At 45.7% G+C, this 15,263-nt stretch overlaps 2 protein-coding genes across 17 annotated transcripts in view; both read right to left on the minus strand.

Annotated features, from left to right (window-relative positions):
- LOC130539413 (ras-related protein Rap-2b-like) lies at window positions 1–1,963 on the minus strand. Its single transcript, XM_057057741.1, has one exon. The coding sequence runs from the start codon at window positions 1,597–1,599 to the stop codon at window positions 1,051–1,053; it is 549 nt and encodes a 182-aa protein (XP_056913721.1). The 5' UTR covers window positions 1,600–1,963; the 3' UTR covers window positions 1–1,050.
- An 816-nt stretch (window positions 1,964–2,779) lies between these two features.
- mbnl1 (muscleblind-like splicing regulator 1) overlaps window positions 2,780–15,263 on the minus strand; it is a 32,106-nt gene continuing 19,622 nt past the window's right edge. For 5 of the 16 annotated variants that reach the window (XM_057057728.1, XM_057057725.1, XM_057057726.1 and 2 more), the window contains exons 3-12: window positions 12,525–12,695; window positions 12,180–12,404; window positions 11,295–11,534; window positions 10,407–10,460; window positions 8,964–9,117; window positions 8,299–8,334; window positions 7,189–7,277; window positions 6,831–6,875; window positions 6,031–6,101; window positions 2,780–5,891 (exon numbers count right to left, since the gene is read on the minus strand). In XM_057057728.1, the coding sequence (XP_056913708.1) occupies window positions 6,045–6,101; window positions 6,831–6,875; window positions 7,189–7,277; window positions 8,299–8,334; window positions 8,964–9,117; window positions 10,407–10,460; window positions 11,295–11,534; window positions 12,180–12,404; window positions 12,525–12,695 (1,071 nt within the window). In that variant the 3' untranslated portion in view covers window positions 2,780–5,891; window positions 6,031–6,044. The remainder of the gene's footprint in view (window positions 5,892–6,030; window positions 6,102–6,830; window positions 6,876–7,188; window positions 7,278–8,298; window positions 8,335–8,963; window positions 9,118–10,406; window positions 10,461–11,294; window positions 11,535–12,179; window positions 12,405–12,524; window positions 12,696–15,263) is intronic. The other 11 variants (XM_057057730.1, XM_057057733.1, XM_057057734.1 and 8 more) reach the window with 11 other exon arrangements.

Raw genomic sequence — 15,263 nt, forward strand, 5'->3', positions numbered from 1 at the left:
TTACGTAAAATGCATTTTTGTATTACAAGTATTTTGAACAGACAGTCGGATGGCGGAAGATTTGTCCGAGTAATGGGAATTACAACAACTCAAAGAAAAAAAAGAGTCACAGTTTTCAAGGAAAGAAAAAGTTAATACAAACATGGCTTGCCATCCATCGGAACAAAACTCTAGAAGATTAACGTTACTCTGATGTTCTTGTTGGGGCCAGTACCTCGACACGCCCGCCCGAATCATGACATGACGCTATATGAAGAACGCGCACGGAAAACTGCTAAAAAGATCTGATTGCCTTTAAGACGCACTGCAGAGGAAGTCGGGCTCATCAGTTGGCACAGTCACAGGAGCTTTTTTTTTTTGTTTTCTTCTTAGGAAGGCACTTGACATGGGGTTTGTAACGTCCCCCATGCAGCGACAGCAACGCGCCAAAGTCCTCATTTGTGCACGCCGAAGAAGGACGTCGGCTAAGTGCATGTTCCCATGTTAATAACCAGACTGGAGGAGGGGAGGCCATAGTTTCAAATGCTGAATTAGTGTGTGTGTGTGGGGGGGGATCTGTGCCTCTTGGTTCATGTCTGATCACACTTATTTTGAGCTTCAAATGAGGAGATTCAACTTGTGCAAGGCTTGAGTGGTGATTTGAGCACTTGACTCCAAACAGCGACAAATCTCAGCCCTAATCGGGATTTGGCGTTAACACCCCCTCCAAAAGGAGCGACCGTCCTTCCCAGTCCAGAGGATGCGGCGATATGACTCAACAAGTAGAACCACAGATGAGTTAATACCAGAAATCAGGCGTCTCTTAGGTCACGATAAGACATTCCCATTGAGGCACATTTCCAGAGAAGTGTCATGTACGGTACAAAGCTATAAAAAACAACAAAACATTCAAGTACGTTGTCATGTAAACACTTTTCTGGACTATAATACATAAGGGACTGTTGTCATGGTCATTTTTATGTGTGCAACAATAAGAAGTGTGACAGAGCATGGATTTTAGGCCTGCGGGGACAGATCAGACGCGCTGCTTTCAGCAATGTTCCTTCTTGTTTAGAGCAGAACACATGAACAGCACTGGTTTCCCCCACTGGGAACACTTGAATAGTTCATCTGTCTGACTATTTCTGCAAACAGTTCATCCACTGATCCTTTGTGTTTGGCTGAAGTTTCCATAAAGGGGCAGCTCCACTCCTGCGCCAGAGCTTTACCTTCCCCGTAAGACACCTCTCTCTCCCCCTCCAGGTCCACCTTGTTCCCCACCAGGATCATGGGCACCCTCTCGTACCTCTTCACCCGGATGATCTGGTCTCTCATCGGCTTGATGTCTTGGAAGCTCTGCTGGTTCACCAGGCTGTAAACCAGAATAAAGCCCTGTCCGTTCTTGATGTACAGGTCTCGCATGGAGGCGAACTGTTCGGTCCCCGCCGTGTCCAGGATCTCCAACACCGACGGGGACGAATCCACCTCGATCTCCTTCCTGTAGAAATCCTCGATGGTCGGGTCGTACTTCTCGATGAAGGAACCCGTCACGAACTGGACCGTCAGCGCAGATTTGCCGACTCCGCCCGAGCCCAAAACAACCACTTTATACTCCCTCATGGCTTAAAGAGGAAAAAGGTGAAGGGGGGGGAGCAGCCGCCTCCTTTTTCTCCGCGATGAAGCCTGCTGTGTCTCTCACACACCCGCTGACCAGCCCCGATGTTTTCAAACCGAGCAGGCCGGGGAGGCTGCCCTCTCGCTCGGTGAGCGCTCGATTCCCGCACCGGCAAAGCGTCCGGGCCTGCGGCGTGAGGGCCGCGGCGTAGAGATCCGAGGAGAGCGGCCGCCCCTGGACATCAGCGTGGGCAATTAAAGCGCATTTTGATCGCGCTGGGAAGCGTGATCGTTGCTCCGCTGCTGCGCGGCGTTTCCTGCCCACATCCTCAGCGCGTCAGAAGCCGAAGCTCAGTTCCGCTCTCTTAAAGGAGCCGTGACGCCAAAACGCGTGAGCCGCGGCCGTCACGTGACCGCCAACTCGCGGGCGGCGCGTGCACGGGTTGGTCGGAATGACCTCTGCCCCTCAAGTAAACAAGGAAGTAGCGACGCATTTAATTAAATGAGAGTAGAGTTTAAGATTAAAGTGTAGACGTTATACGTTCTCAGCAACTTCTTTTTAAATGTTGCCATGGTAATGAAGGCGGCGACTAATCATATCTGTGAGCCGTCCCCTTTATTTTGCACAAAACAAACACATTTAACACATTTCTTCATGAGACACTTTCCGTACTTCCCTTTTCAACAAGTCTCCATCGAGCAGGTGAGCTGCGCGTACAGCACCACCTAGTGTCGCAAATACAGTATGACAGGCGAGGCCAATTGCTCCTTATTTATTGGTCAAGCATGTGCACGCAAATGAATAGCTTATGCTTGGTCGAGATTTTATTATTCCAGATGCACAACAGACTTTTATTTATAAAATGTGTTGGAAACGTCTTCCATAACCGTCGATTCCAATTGGCTGAATTGACCTTGGCTTCATCTGGCTTCAGTAATCTCTTTTTGACCTCGACAAAGTACAAACTGTTGTCCAACAGCTGTCCCTGAGCACAGCGGATTTAACCAAACATGTTCTTGCCTCCAACTGAGCTCCAGTCGTCTTATTTTGGCAGCCTGGAGGTATTTTGAAATATTCGGGAAAGAACATCGAATAAACAGTCTCAAATGGGACCTGAACACTTTTACACCTTACTGCCCGATTTCCACTTTCATTGGCACAAAGAGTCACTGAAGACACAGGTGCTGCATGAGCAAATCAAATATTGTTTTATTGAGATTTTTTTTCATCCATACAGCAAGAGTCAATTATGGCAACAATAAAATGTGCATAAACAAATCTGAAGACAGAATACTACATTATAATGTGGCCACTGTTAGCAGATATGTCATCGGTGGTTGCACTTACAAATAAAAATAAAAGCAAAAAAGTCAAAGCACACATGTGCACTCAGCAGGGAAAAAGAGACCTTGGTTTGAGCCAGGAACATCTGGATTTGGAGAAAGCGGTGCTTTGGTTCTGTAGCTACTGTGCAGCAGCTTGGAGTCAGGAAAAGCAAACAGCTCTGACCTGTTACATTCATTTTGTGGACTAATTGGTTTAAGTGTGTATTTGGTGTTGTTCGCCTGCTGAGCGCACAGATATGAGAGCAGGAACAGCTGCGGGTGAGCCGGTGGAACCTGTGTATGGCTGAGAGCATCTGGGGTGCTGTTTCAATGCAAATAACAAGTTTCTCTCTTAAATTATTCTATCACACGAGAGTAAGATGATGTTTTCCTCCCCACCGTGGACTCGGAAAAAGAAGAATGCGATACTGTGTAATCTGTAACCTTTCTTTACATAACCTATGTGGATTATTTTGTCTATAATATGTACTTTTACATGCAGTCAAATCAAAGAAGTTCTGATGTGTCAACTGTACCGTGGTGTCAGAGATACCATGTGACCAAGTCCAATAAATGATATATGGATATTACTGGATATGTCATCCTATAGGCGGCATTAGCACGACACGGGGGCTGTTATCCCCCCCACGACATTCCCTGGAAGTACAAGCCACTGATAAAATAAGACAAAAAGCGCATAGCTTTCTCCGAATGCATTGGCCAAGAAACTAGTGCCCTTCTTTTGCAAGCAAATTGTTTAGCTGGTCTAATTTTAAGAATTTAAATTAATCTAGCAAAATTCCTTATAATTATAGATCTTTTTTATTCAAAATAATATCTCAATATGTTACACTTTTTTTTCTCTGTTCATTTGACTATATACAGAAGTGCAAAAAGTCAACCTTCGTCCCTTAGGTTAGAACTCATCACCTGCAGCAGTTCGGACCTCTCCTGTTCCGGAGAAGTCTTGGATTTGCTAATCTCACTGTCCACCAAACATCCAAACACCCGTCAATCTCACCGTTTTGGCCTGACATTCAGGGCAAACTTAAGTCATATTGTTTTTTTTTTCTTTAAAAAAGTACATTTTTCTTCTTTGAAATGGATACAGTAGAAAATAAAAATTTAACTCTAAAACATGGATCTAGAACTTCAACACGATATATTTTCACACGCAATCCTGACAGGTTACTAGGAAAATTTAGGTTGGTTAAAACGTCAATATTATCATTAAAATTATTATTATTATCCCGTCTACTGCGGTGGCAGCAAATCAATCCATCTCATTCCTCGTATCAAAAACAATAAATCCATCAGCAAAATCATCTGAAAATGTAACATCGACTGAAAAATGACATCCAGCTATATGAATAAAGTGAATAAACTGACTCATTATGGTTTGAAAATGTTATGAATGTCATTCTACCTTAAAATCTACAACGGCTATATCATTGTTGTCAAGTAATATAGTAAGGCAACAAAAAAAGAAGAAAAATCTACAACTACATACCTCAAATAGATTTAAATCCTTAAGTAGTACATACGTTTGATGAAATTTAAGAGTAATTGTTACTTTTACATAGAGAGAAGGAACAGAAAGACCGTAAGCGGTGTGAAAGTACATTTGATTGGGCCGACGCCCGTTACATGTGATCTAAGGCTTTGTTAGGTGGGATACAATCGCTAAAGACCCACTACGCACCCCCCAGCAAGGACAGAAGAGAGATGTTAGAACCTATGGGTGAGTGAGCTTCCGAGCCTCTTTGGAGGTGCTTCCGTGACCCTTTCTGAATGTGATTAAGAGGAAAAGACTGTGCTTTGGCTTCTGAAGGACTTAAACACGCTGTATTTACTGGAAAGGTGACACTGACACAGGGTGACGAGACAAGTGCACGTGTGGTGTAAATGACCTACTGGACCTCCCAAAGGTCCGTTGGTTGAACTTCCCGTCACCAGGGATGCTTCTCCTTTTAAGCTGCGCCTCTTTTTTGGGTGGGGGACAAAGCAACACCGCGCCAATCAAAGGTCTACGTCACAAGGCTTTAGAGTCAAGGGACTTTAACAATCCTTACAAAAACACTAAAAGAGCTTCAAAAAAACACTCAATTTTATGATTCCAAAAGGAAAAAAAAAAAACACCAAAAAAATGAACAAAACAATGGCAACAACCCAAATTTCAAAACGGATAATTAGGGAAAACCAGGGAAAAAAAACAAACACAATGGAGAACAGAAATAATACAAAAAAAAAGAGCCATACACGTCTTTTACCTTCGGTAAACAAATAACACTGCTGAAATAACACTCTGGTTTCAGTATGGACTTGATGGCACACGACAAGGTGAGAAAAGCTAGCCTGGCTGTGCTTTCAAGGTACACAGGTATGTTGTTTTACCCAGAACATTCATGCGTCCAAGACCCTCATAACAACACCTAGTTTGACTAGAAGCCATTAAAAAAAAACAACGCAATACTATACATGCCTAATTGTTTTGGCGAGGACATTTCCTGTGAAAATCGTTGTGCCTTTTAGATTTCAATTCAAATTCAAGGTGCGTGTTTGCATTTCATTTGTAAACTATGAAATATGGCTATCGATTTAAAGCATAAAAATAACAACAGAGAGCAATTTCTTTAAAAAAAAAAAAAAGGAAAGGAAGATGTTGGTCTACCAGCGTACCAGCAGTGGATGTTTACGCAGCCACGCCCCTGACCTTCTGTACGTGCCGTAAAGAGAAACAAGTCGATTGATGGTTTAGTTGCGAGCAGAGGCGTGAATGTGTCTTTGTCTCTCGGAGTCTTCTTGATATGTGGGAAGATGGCACGGATCATGTGTTGCGCTCTTGATGTTTACAGCAACGACGAGGCCGTCGCCGTGGACGGCGGAACCCCCCCCGCTCGACATTCTGAAGGTTATGTACATAAAGGCTGAACTCTTTTGGTTTGGACGGTGCCAGAACACATTCATTTGATCTGGAAAACAGCAGATTATACAAAAAAAACCCTCAATATTCAGCCTCATATTATAAAGATCAGCCATTTTTGGGTGAAAAAGTGAAGCGATCCAACAGAAAATGATGTGTAATGGATGCGAGTGTTGAGTGGGACTCACTGTTCTCGAGGGAACTACATTTGAGTCAAGTACTTGTGACTACTCAGATGATCTGCAGATATTATTGGAATCTGAGGGGGGGAAAAACGACAAGAGAAGAACAAATGAAGCTCAAACACAACCGCGACCCGGGGAGAATGTTGGCCGACAACACAGACAACACAATCGCTTCTTTCACATTAGAATGACTTCATTATGAGAGAGAAGGGGGGGGGGGATAAACGGAGAGAGAGGCAGAGAGAAAGAGGGAGAGAAAGCAGCAATTTAGCGACAGTTGTGGCAAAGTTCCTGCAGATGTGAAGCCGGTGACGGCCAACGGGCAACCTCTGGGAAGCGGGGGGGAGGGAGAGATGAGGGGGCTGCAGAGGGAAACCGTGAATGAGTGAGTGAGGACCCCCACCCACCCACAGCCCCATGCAATACTCCTGTCAGTCCTCCATGTTGTTGACCTGCACATGTGGATCAAACACAGAACACCTGGCGAGTCTTTTCCCCGCAGATGTGAAGATGCAGAGCCGCGGAATAAAATCAAAATAAATAAAAAAGGAATGCCTGCAGCAGAACTGAAATGTCCCCCCAATGCTTTCAGGGCCTTCTGCCAACAACAGAAATGTAGTTTAAACTCTGGGACCACGAGAGAGACTTTGCTTTATGCGCTGAAGCAGCAGCGAATTAAAAAAAAGGAGGGGGGAGAGACGAAAAACAAGCAAAGGGTAAAGGGGAGGGGGCAGATAACTGTTGCACAAGCTGTGCGGATTCTTCTAAAAACGGCGACAAAAACAAAACTACCTCATACATACCAATTGCATGTATTCGTTGGTAGTCAACTTTGATAAAGAAGAGTCCTCAAAATGGGAAAGGACAAAAATCGAGGTTACAAAGAAGACAAACATTATAATGCAGCACAGTATGAGTGGGAGAGACAGGTCATCTTGGTAGTTTTAACGGAGAAATTTGTCTTAAAGTGGTCACAGTGTGATGTGAGTACACATGTTGGCCAACAAGAGGGAGTACCATCCTTGACCCAGCCCCCCCCACTACAACACAGGCCCCCAGATCATTTAGAAGCAAAGAAATGGGATCGTATGATAGATAGATATATAATAGATAGATAAATATAGAGAGAGAGAGAAAGAGCGAGTTGGTGGAGGTGCAAACCTGATTGGTGGAGGCGGTTGCGAAGGGAACGCTTGTGGATGTGGTGGCTGCAGAAACAGTGGCCGGAGTACCACCGTGCATCATGGGAACTTTTTTGGAGGGAAAATCGTGTAAGCAAAACATTACAAAGGAGGAGCAGTGTAGCCACACACACACACACACACACGCACACGCACACACACACACACCAGGCAAATGAGCAGTAGGGGGAAAGAGGGAGGTGGGATGGCGGGGGGGTGGGGGTGGGGGCTCAGAGAGGGATTCCGGTTAACCGTTTCCTTTTCTTCCTTCTGCCCACGCGCACGGCCTTTGGGCCTAGCATTGCTGGACCAGATAGATGGAGCAGAGGTTAGGCTTCTTATCCTCCGCCATTTTGATTTTTGGGAGTGTTGAAGTTTGTTTTACAGATTGGAATATCAGGGAGAAATCTAGGTGGATTAATCTGCTTTCTCATAGTCTGACAACTAGCATTAGCATATCACATTGTGATGTTTACAGGGATAATGGGATAATGGTCCGATTTTTGTGGTCACATAAACAGGGCTACTGACTGCTAACCTCCTCTGGAAACCGACCACATAATAATAATGCTAAATAATTTAAGCTAACATTTTAAACATTCTCTCATTAAAGTGTGCGAGTCTTCACAAAGGCAGAGGACACAAAGGGAAAGATTATAAGGTTACAGTCGAAACCTCTCAGGTTCTGAACGTTTTAACGGATTTTCTGTTGGTTTTAGCTCAGATCAGCCAAAAGCCAAGTTTAGAATGAAAATGAGAGCCATTGAGCAAAAATACAGTAGAAATAAACAGTAATTAACAAAACAAAGTCAGTTTGTCAAACTGATCAATATTAGTCAGCAATCAGCTCTGAGAATCAGTAAGAGTAACAACTGTCATACTAAACATTGGAAAACTAATATTTTAAAATTCCTGGTGTAGATTCTCGCTTAAATTTAAAATAACCCAAAAGTATTAACCATAACAGTGACTCCCATGTTATCAAAATATCATTTACAATAAAACTATGACAGGTTTATATGGACATAATGCATTTTGGTGACATGAGAGTCACGTGTGTGATAACTAGAGAAGGAAAGCTGGAACCTACCAACACTGGCTGCAGGTGTCATGCACAATATTGAGCCTGCCCATCATGCAGTGCAACAGGAAGTGGATTGGATAGGGAGGAGAAAATCAAAACAGCCCATCACAAGGTTCGTTAGAGTGAGGGGGAGAGATAAGGTGGGGGGAAAACATGGTTAATATCTCTTGGACACATTCTACAGAGATTGGAAAAGTCGAAGTGGTGACCTCATCGCGCGCGGAAATATGTTAATCATACAAAACTATATACGTTACAACGTAAACAATAGAGCTACGGTTCATATCGTTATTGCCATTTTGCTTAGCCAGAAGTGATGAAGACAGCTGAGAGATGGACAGAAGCCAGCCTATCGCGATACATGGATCCAACCCTGTTAATGCCAGCCCGAGTCAGAGCCCCAGAAATGCTGCCAGAGTGAGAGCTCACACTCATCGAAAAGCAAGAAAACAGCCTGTCGGATCATTCACGAATGCCCCAATTTGGAGTAGTTTAAGGCAATAAATAGGCAGAATTTCCTTCCAAAACATCTACAGGCCATGCAATGCCAAACAGAGCAGCTATTAATTGCACTTTTGACACTCTGTGTCACTTTGTCATTTTTCCTTTCCCCCCCACCCCCAACCAGGCTATTCCACGCATCCTCGGGGTGGTCGCATTGTCAGCCATACCTGATGGGAGGAACGCAGCCTGCTGTTGAAACTGCATGTTGGCCAGGGCCTGTTGGTACTGAAGCATGCCGGTGTTAAACACGGCAGCGGCCCCGTTAGCTTTCTCCAAGGCTGCCCGCTTGGGCAGGGGAGCCATGACGCTGGGGGCGAGGCCCTGCCCAGCCAGAAGAAGGGGGAGGGGGGCATCAGTGCCAGGGAAAAAAAGCACAAAAGTGGGCAGAAAAAGAGGTGTGTGGAGGAAAGAGAGAGGATGTGTTGGACAGAAGCAAAAAGAAAACAAAAAAGGGTAAATTCGTTAGAGAACATCGTATGAACAGCAAGACAACATCCTTGTGTGTACAAAAATAACAACAACAACAACAACAACAGTCTCATCATATCATCATTAGCAAGCAAGCAGCAGTCTGACACAAGTACTACACAAGCAGAGCATGGTGCTTTACTGGAGCTACTGGCTAACAAGCATTCATGTATTGACTTCTTTATCAGGTAGCTTCATGTGTTTTAACTCTGTAGCGCTAGGACTGACTCGATGCAACATGAGCAAGCATTATCTATTAAGGCTGCTAACAAGAGGTGGAACAGGTAGGAAATACACAGAAAGGGAGGCTGCACTGCTAGCTCCATGATAAACTGTGTAAGCCATGTTTAAGTGATGGTTCACCCTGAGATAAATCTCCAGGGTGGTCTCAGACTCAGGAGGCACAAGAATCCGCTGTCCTTAGCTACACGACGAAAACTTCTGTGGGATTTGCATCTTGGTTCGAGTCCACCCTCGAGGTTTTGAGCACTAGTTTGGAGGAAGGAGTGAACCATCATTTGAACAGTAATCATCTGTTATGGTGGGTTTACACCCGTGTGGTATTAAAGGCTGTTCCTTTTAGCCCCACCCTTATCAATCTGACATGCACTGGCACAGAGACATGCACACATGTTTTGGACTAGAATGCTTAACAACACTGGACACACAGTTGGACATGAGACTGAAGCCATGCTACTGTTATAGAAGCATTAATACCCTAATCCTCACTGACCTTTGTTAAATTAGTAATAGGTGATGAAACGAAGTGGCTCTTTATTAATTCTGCATATAATTTGGCTCTTTATTAATTCTGCATATAATTTTGTGCGGAGGTTATCATACAAACAGGAAAGGGATCAAACAGGAAATTGGATTTGCCGAAATTGGAATTACAATAAAGTGTATCTAGATCTTGAACGCCCCCTGGTGGCTGATTACACTTCCTCTTGCCATTATTTTAGGCGATGCCGAGAGCCACGCTCGTTTTATCACAGACAGTAACGACAAATCAAACAGGAGGAAAAACAGACATTGCACCGAGACAACAACAACAACAACAAAAATAGCTTAGGTATATTTGGTTAAAACATTGCTCTACAACAAAGCCACATGCCAAGCTAAAAGGTGAAAGGTCATAGTACCAGGTCAAAGGTTGCGTCGAGGGGTCGCTTCAGTGATTTGACAGCCGACTGAGTCTTAATTAGCAGGCAGCGAGCACATGATGGCAATGGGCCAATGGGGTTCAAGCGCATTAACATAAACCAGCAAGCAGAGGTGCATCATGGGGGCAGCAGTGCAGTTTGGGTATAGGTGAGAAAAAACAAAAACAAATAAAAAAACAAATCATTGGAATGCAATATATACAAGGGGGTAACAGGACTACGGCATGCACAGTGTGAACGCTAGCTCTACTGCTACACAGTTAAACGGCCGTCCATAATAGAGGACTAGCTACCAGTCTACATTAGTTACAGTCACACAAGATGAATGATTACGGGGATGAGATCGAGTCATTATTACTTTAACAGTGTGAGAACAGGGTTCACGGGCTTCTGTTTCACTGTGCACATCATAGTCAGCGTAACATTACAACCATCGGCCCCACAGCCCCTCGCTACGTCCACAGGAGCATTAAGAGAAGGCTTGGATCGAGAGATAAGGGAGGTTGTACAATTATTCACAGGTGCTGTTACGGTCAGACAGGACCGGGGGCACAATGGATCCTGTCTTTTGTTAATCGGGTCAACAGAAGAGAGAAGTGATGGACAGGAGGAAGAGAAACGTCAGATAACATTATCAGAGCTGAGCTGACTGTTCAGTAACGTTTTGGTTCTGATTGTAGCAAACAGACAAACAAACAAACAACCAAAAACACCAGTCGAGCCTTCTTCCTGTAACCCAGGTCCGAGCAGACCAAATGGTAGACCTTTAAAATCTCACCCAGCAAAAGCAGAAGTGAAAACACACATGACAATGTAACGTCCTACAGCATGAAAAGCTTCCTCAAAAGGTGGCAGGAGTATGCTCACCATGGCCGCGGCGGCTGTGGCCTGGTTCACCTGGTGCTGAGTAGCCTTGATCTTAGCCTGCAGGTGGGCCGGCGGGTGGAAGTACTTGCACTTTTCCCGGGAGCAGCGGCCCTTGATGTAGTCCATGCACACGGTGACGGTGTTGTCGTTGGTGTCGATCATGGTGCTGTCTGCGGGGTGGGCGAAGCGGCACTCGTTCTCAGCCCGTGTGCAGCTGCCCCTCTGGTACTCCCGACACACCTGGAATTGTCGCATTTGAAAACAGAGCCTCAATCTCTTCTGCCGATGAGCAGTCGAAAGATATGCAACACGACGCCTGCGGAAACGATTACACACCCGGGAGAGTCAGCGTGTGATCACCAGAGGGCAGCACCCCTCTTTTAATACACGCGCATCATGTAACAGTGACGTCAGCTGAGCTGGGACGCTCAAAAATAGCGTGTGGGCTCCATAAAAACCAGAGGATATAAGCGGGGCTTCACTACAGCGCCTGGTTGATGTTGTGACATCATGAGAGGTTTTCTTCTAAGCTGTTCTTTGATCCAACGTCCTCTGTTTCTAGCATTAACCCGCTACAGCGAGAGCCTGTTGATCAGTGCAACCTCAGAAACTTAGGTTGGTCTTAGCTTTATTTCCTGCCTTGTGTCTTCATTTTATCCCCTGCCGTTATTATATGGCACATATTTAGCTTGGCAAAACAATTTACCCCAACTCCTCTGAAGTGTTGTTCATATCCTTGTTAAAGCTCTTATTAAAACACTTGTTTACGGCTTCATTATCATCCTGGGTGGAGCAACGAGGCTGACACACATCACAACATCGGGTTTTTTCGCCGCCTTTCTGGAGCTCATCTGAGCGACGTAGCTTCAACAGGGAGTCTGTTACCTCGAGTCGATCCGTTCTCAGCAGTTTCTGGGCCGCGGCGGCGGCGGCAGCGTTGGGGACTTGGCCGACTGTGGGGCTGGAGGCCATGAGGACCGGGGTGCTGGGCATGATCTCTGGAGGCATGAGGCCTGGTGACACAGGGCTCAGGTAGGGATTAAAGGCTGCGGCTGCAGCTGCTGCTGCGCTGGCGTTGGTGGCCAGGCCTGGCGTCATAGAGAACATGGGCTGCTCCAGAGCATAAAGGAAGATAACGATGAGAGGAATGATAAACGTGGAAATGACACGCTGGAAATAGTGTGAAAAAAGCCCTAAAACAGCCATGTGTGGCCGCGTGTTTCCTCTCACCATGGGTGATAGCTGCGTCCCAGGAATCATGGCGTTGGCAAGCTGCATCTGCTGGGCCAGCATAACCATGTTCTTCTGCTGGATCAGGTTGTTTCTGCCATTGATCTCGAGCTGGGTCTTTAGGTGAGGAGGAGGGTGCAGGTACTTGCAGTTCTCCCTGGAACAGCGGCCCTGGAAGAGATGCACACAAAGTGGAAGAATGCATTTACCTGCGTTGCAGCTGCAGTGGTATTGGAATATCATGCATAAGACACTTCAGACCAAAATATCACATTTATCTGGATGTGAATCCCAATTCTATCCTACAGTGAGTGTTGCCATCTTAAACCAGTAGTGATAAACACATTTAAAAAGAATGAATGACATGAGCCCATATAAACAATTTTTCTTCTGTTGATAAATCGTTGTAGGACAAGTGTAGACATGTCTTAAAAAGAGCTTTTACCACCACGACCGGAGGGAAGCTTCCTTGTTTATTTGAGCTAACTCAGTGTCACTGACACTCATTTAAATGAACTCTGAGATCATCCTGCCACCACTAATTATTAACTTGCTATTTCTGTCAGTCCCAGTAGGGGCGTGTATTTGCATGTGTTAGCCTCAAAAAGTCATAAAGTCTAGCTAGCCTCCATGTCTGTCCAGCGCTATAAATACCGTCCACTCATGAGCGACATATATTAAACCAGCGGCTGTAATATCGGAGCCATTATCTAAGACAGAGAACCCTTTTCTACTGCTGTCCAAGGATACGTTTAGGGCCAGCACACGGATACAGTGCACATGTTCTTATGAGAGAAGAATGCATACATGCTAACATACAAACGCTGGGGTCATGTTCATGCAACAGGTGGCCGATTCAGACTTATGACCGGCCAGAGTTCAAGAAAGACCTGTATTTACTTTCAGCGCTGTGGCACAGCTGAGCTGGCTGTGACAGCTCACGCTTTCCCTTGTTGACAGACTTGCCCCCCTGCTGGGATTCTTCTTCTTAGCCCACCATAATTTCACCCCCCACCTCCTTCCTCTTCCACGTCTCCTTCACTTACAGCGACACCGGAGCAGCAGACAGGTGCAGCGGAGAGGGCGCGTGTTTGTTTGTGTGCCGCTCTGAGGTCGCAATCTCGAGTTCTCTGTGGAAATCCTTTTAAAATAATTTCAGATAATGTTGCACGGGGCTGATGAATAAAGAGTGTGCCGTGGCCCCGTCATTTTTCAGTGGGAGGGGTGGGGAACATGGATGAACGGCCGTTCCCCCTCTGTGACCTGGATTAACCGCTTGGCCCGGGTCTGGCTGATGGGAAATATGATGTAACCTTCATGTGGTCTTTTCAAATCCAAGTGAATTTTGACAATAGAACCAATCCCTACATTTAGAGGAAAAATGTAATAATTGTGATTAATGTCCCGGCTGATGGGAAGTGTGTAAATTAGCCAGAAAGAGAGATACACTAACAAGCAGTACAGCAAGGATGAGTGTGTATGGAGCTCTGCGGCTGCGCTGCTTGTCTAAAGTCAGTGTGTGTGCGCGGGGGGGGCCGTAAAGACATGTCGGGTCATGTTGCGTTCACCTTGCACGACCCTGTGCGTCAAACCTCTGCACTGACAGCCGCAGTCATGCATGCGCAGGTGAGCTGGAGCGTGAGTTGCACAAGAACGAGCAGGTTGTTGCGGCGGCTTAAAATGGGATTTTGCCCCAATTTACTGCCCCATTTATCAGTTTCAACCATAACTGGGGTGATACTGGAGCGCACTCTCTACTGGCTAACCAAATGTGCTGCTAATTATGTTGTCATCATACATTTTGTACAATCGATGTGAGAAAAAATGGTAACTCGGCGACAGCTGCATTTGCCGCGCGAGGAAAATGCCGTGGAACCCGGCGGCCATTTTGGAAATGAGACCTCGAGCCGTTCGGGTCGCGGCGGCTGTGTTATGAGAGCTGGGCTGTGTCAGGGAAATATTAGAACTTGCAGAAGTGATTAGCAATCGTGTCATACAGGAAGGAGAGAGAGAGTGAAATGGAGAAGGAGGAGGAGGAGAGCGACTGTGTCCTCTCCTGTGGCTTCGAGTATGACATCAGCGGCCTTGAGGGAGCGCTAAATAAAGTGTCCAGAGCGAGAGAGGCCAGACAGTCTCGCTCTTGAAGACAAGGTAATCTTTTAAAAAGGCTGTCTGGAACAGCAAATCAAGGATTACAGATAAAGCTTGAGTATTCCAGCAGCTGATACCCAAAATCCGCCCTCTCCATCCTACAGCTAGTTACCCTCCCCGTCGTTTTAGGGAAGCAGAATTATGATCAGAAATAGAACCATTTTTCATTACATATCAGCAATTCTTTTCTAAATTACGGCGTTTTGCTGCCGTGAGCTGTGTTTTTCGCGACATCCTGCCGCTGCTGCCGTGGAAACGGAACTTCCCCTCGCCTTCTCAGAAGTCAGGCCCGCGTTGCGCTTTGGAATATTAACGGAGACCTGAGTTTCTCCGGGTGAGATCAGTCTTGCCACTCTCAGCGCCAGGCAGGGAACAATAATCCCACTGGCTACTGTAGTCTGATTGATGACAGGCTGTAATAACACGCCCCACCCCGATGGTCCCGGCTCGCCTGCCGACACACACCCTGTGTGGGGTTTAAGCAAACAATGAACCGGTGTGCGCACAATCCTGGGTGGGGCAGCACCCCATTCTTTTACAGAGGTGAAGATGTTTTTCTTTATTTGGCACCATCCAATACATACAATT

This window comes from Takifugu flavidus, chromosome 15 (assembly GCF_003711565.1).
Source record: "Takifugu flavidus isolate HTHZ2018 chromosome 15, ASM371156v2, whole genome shotgun sequence".
NCBI classification, from domain to species: Eukaryota; Metazoa; Chordata; class Actinopteri; order Tetraodontiformes; family Tetraodontidae; genus Takifugu; species Takifugu flavidus.

What these genes read in the sequence shown, in the direction of transcription:
- LOC130539413 (XM_057057741.1), bottom strand. Translation starts at nt 1,599, where the DNA reads ATGAGGGAGTATAAAGTGGTTGTTTTGGGCTCGGGCGGAGTCGGCAAA.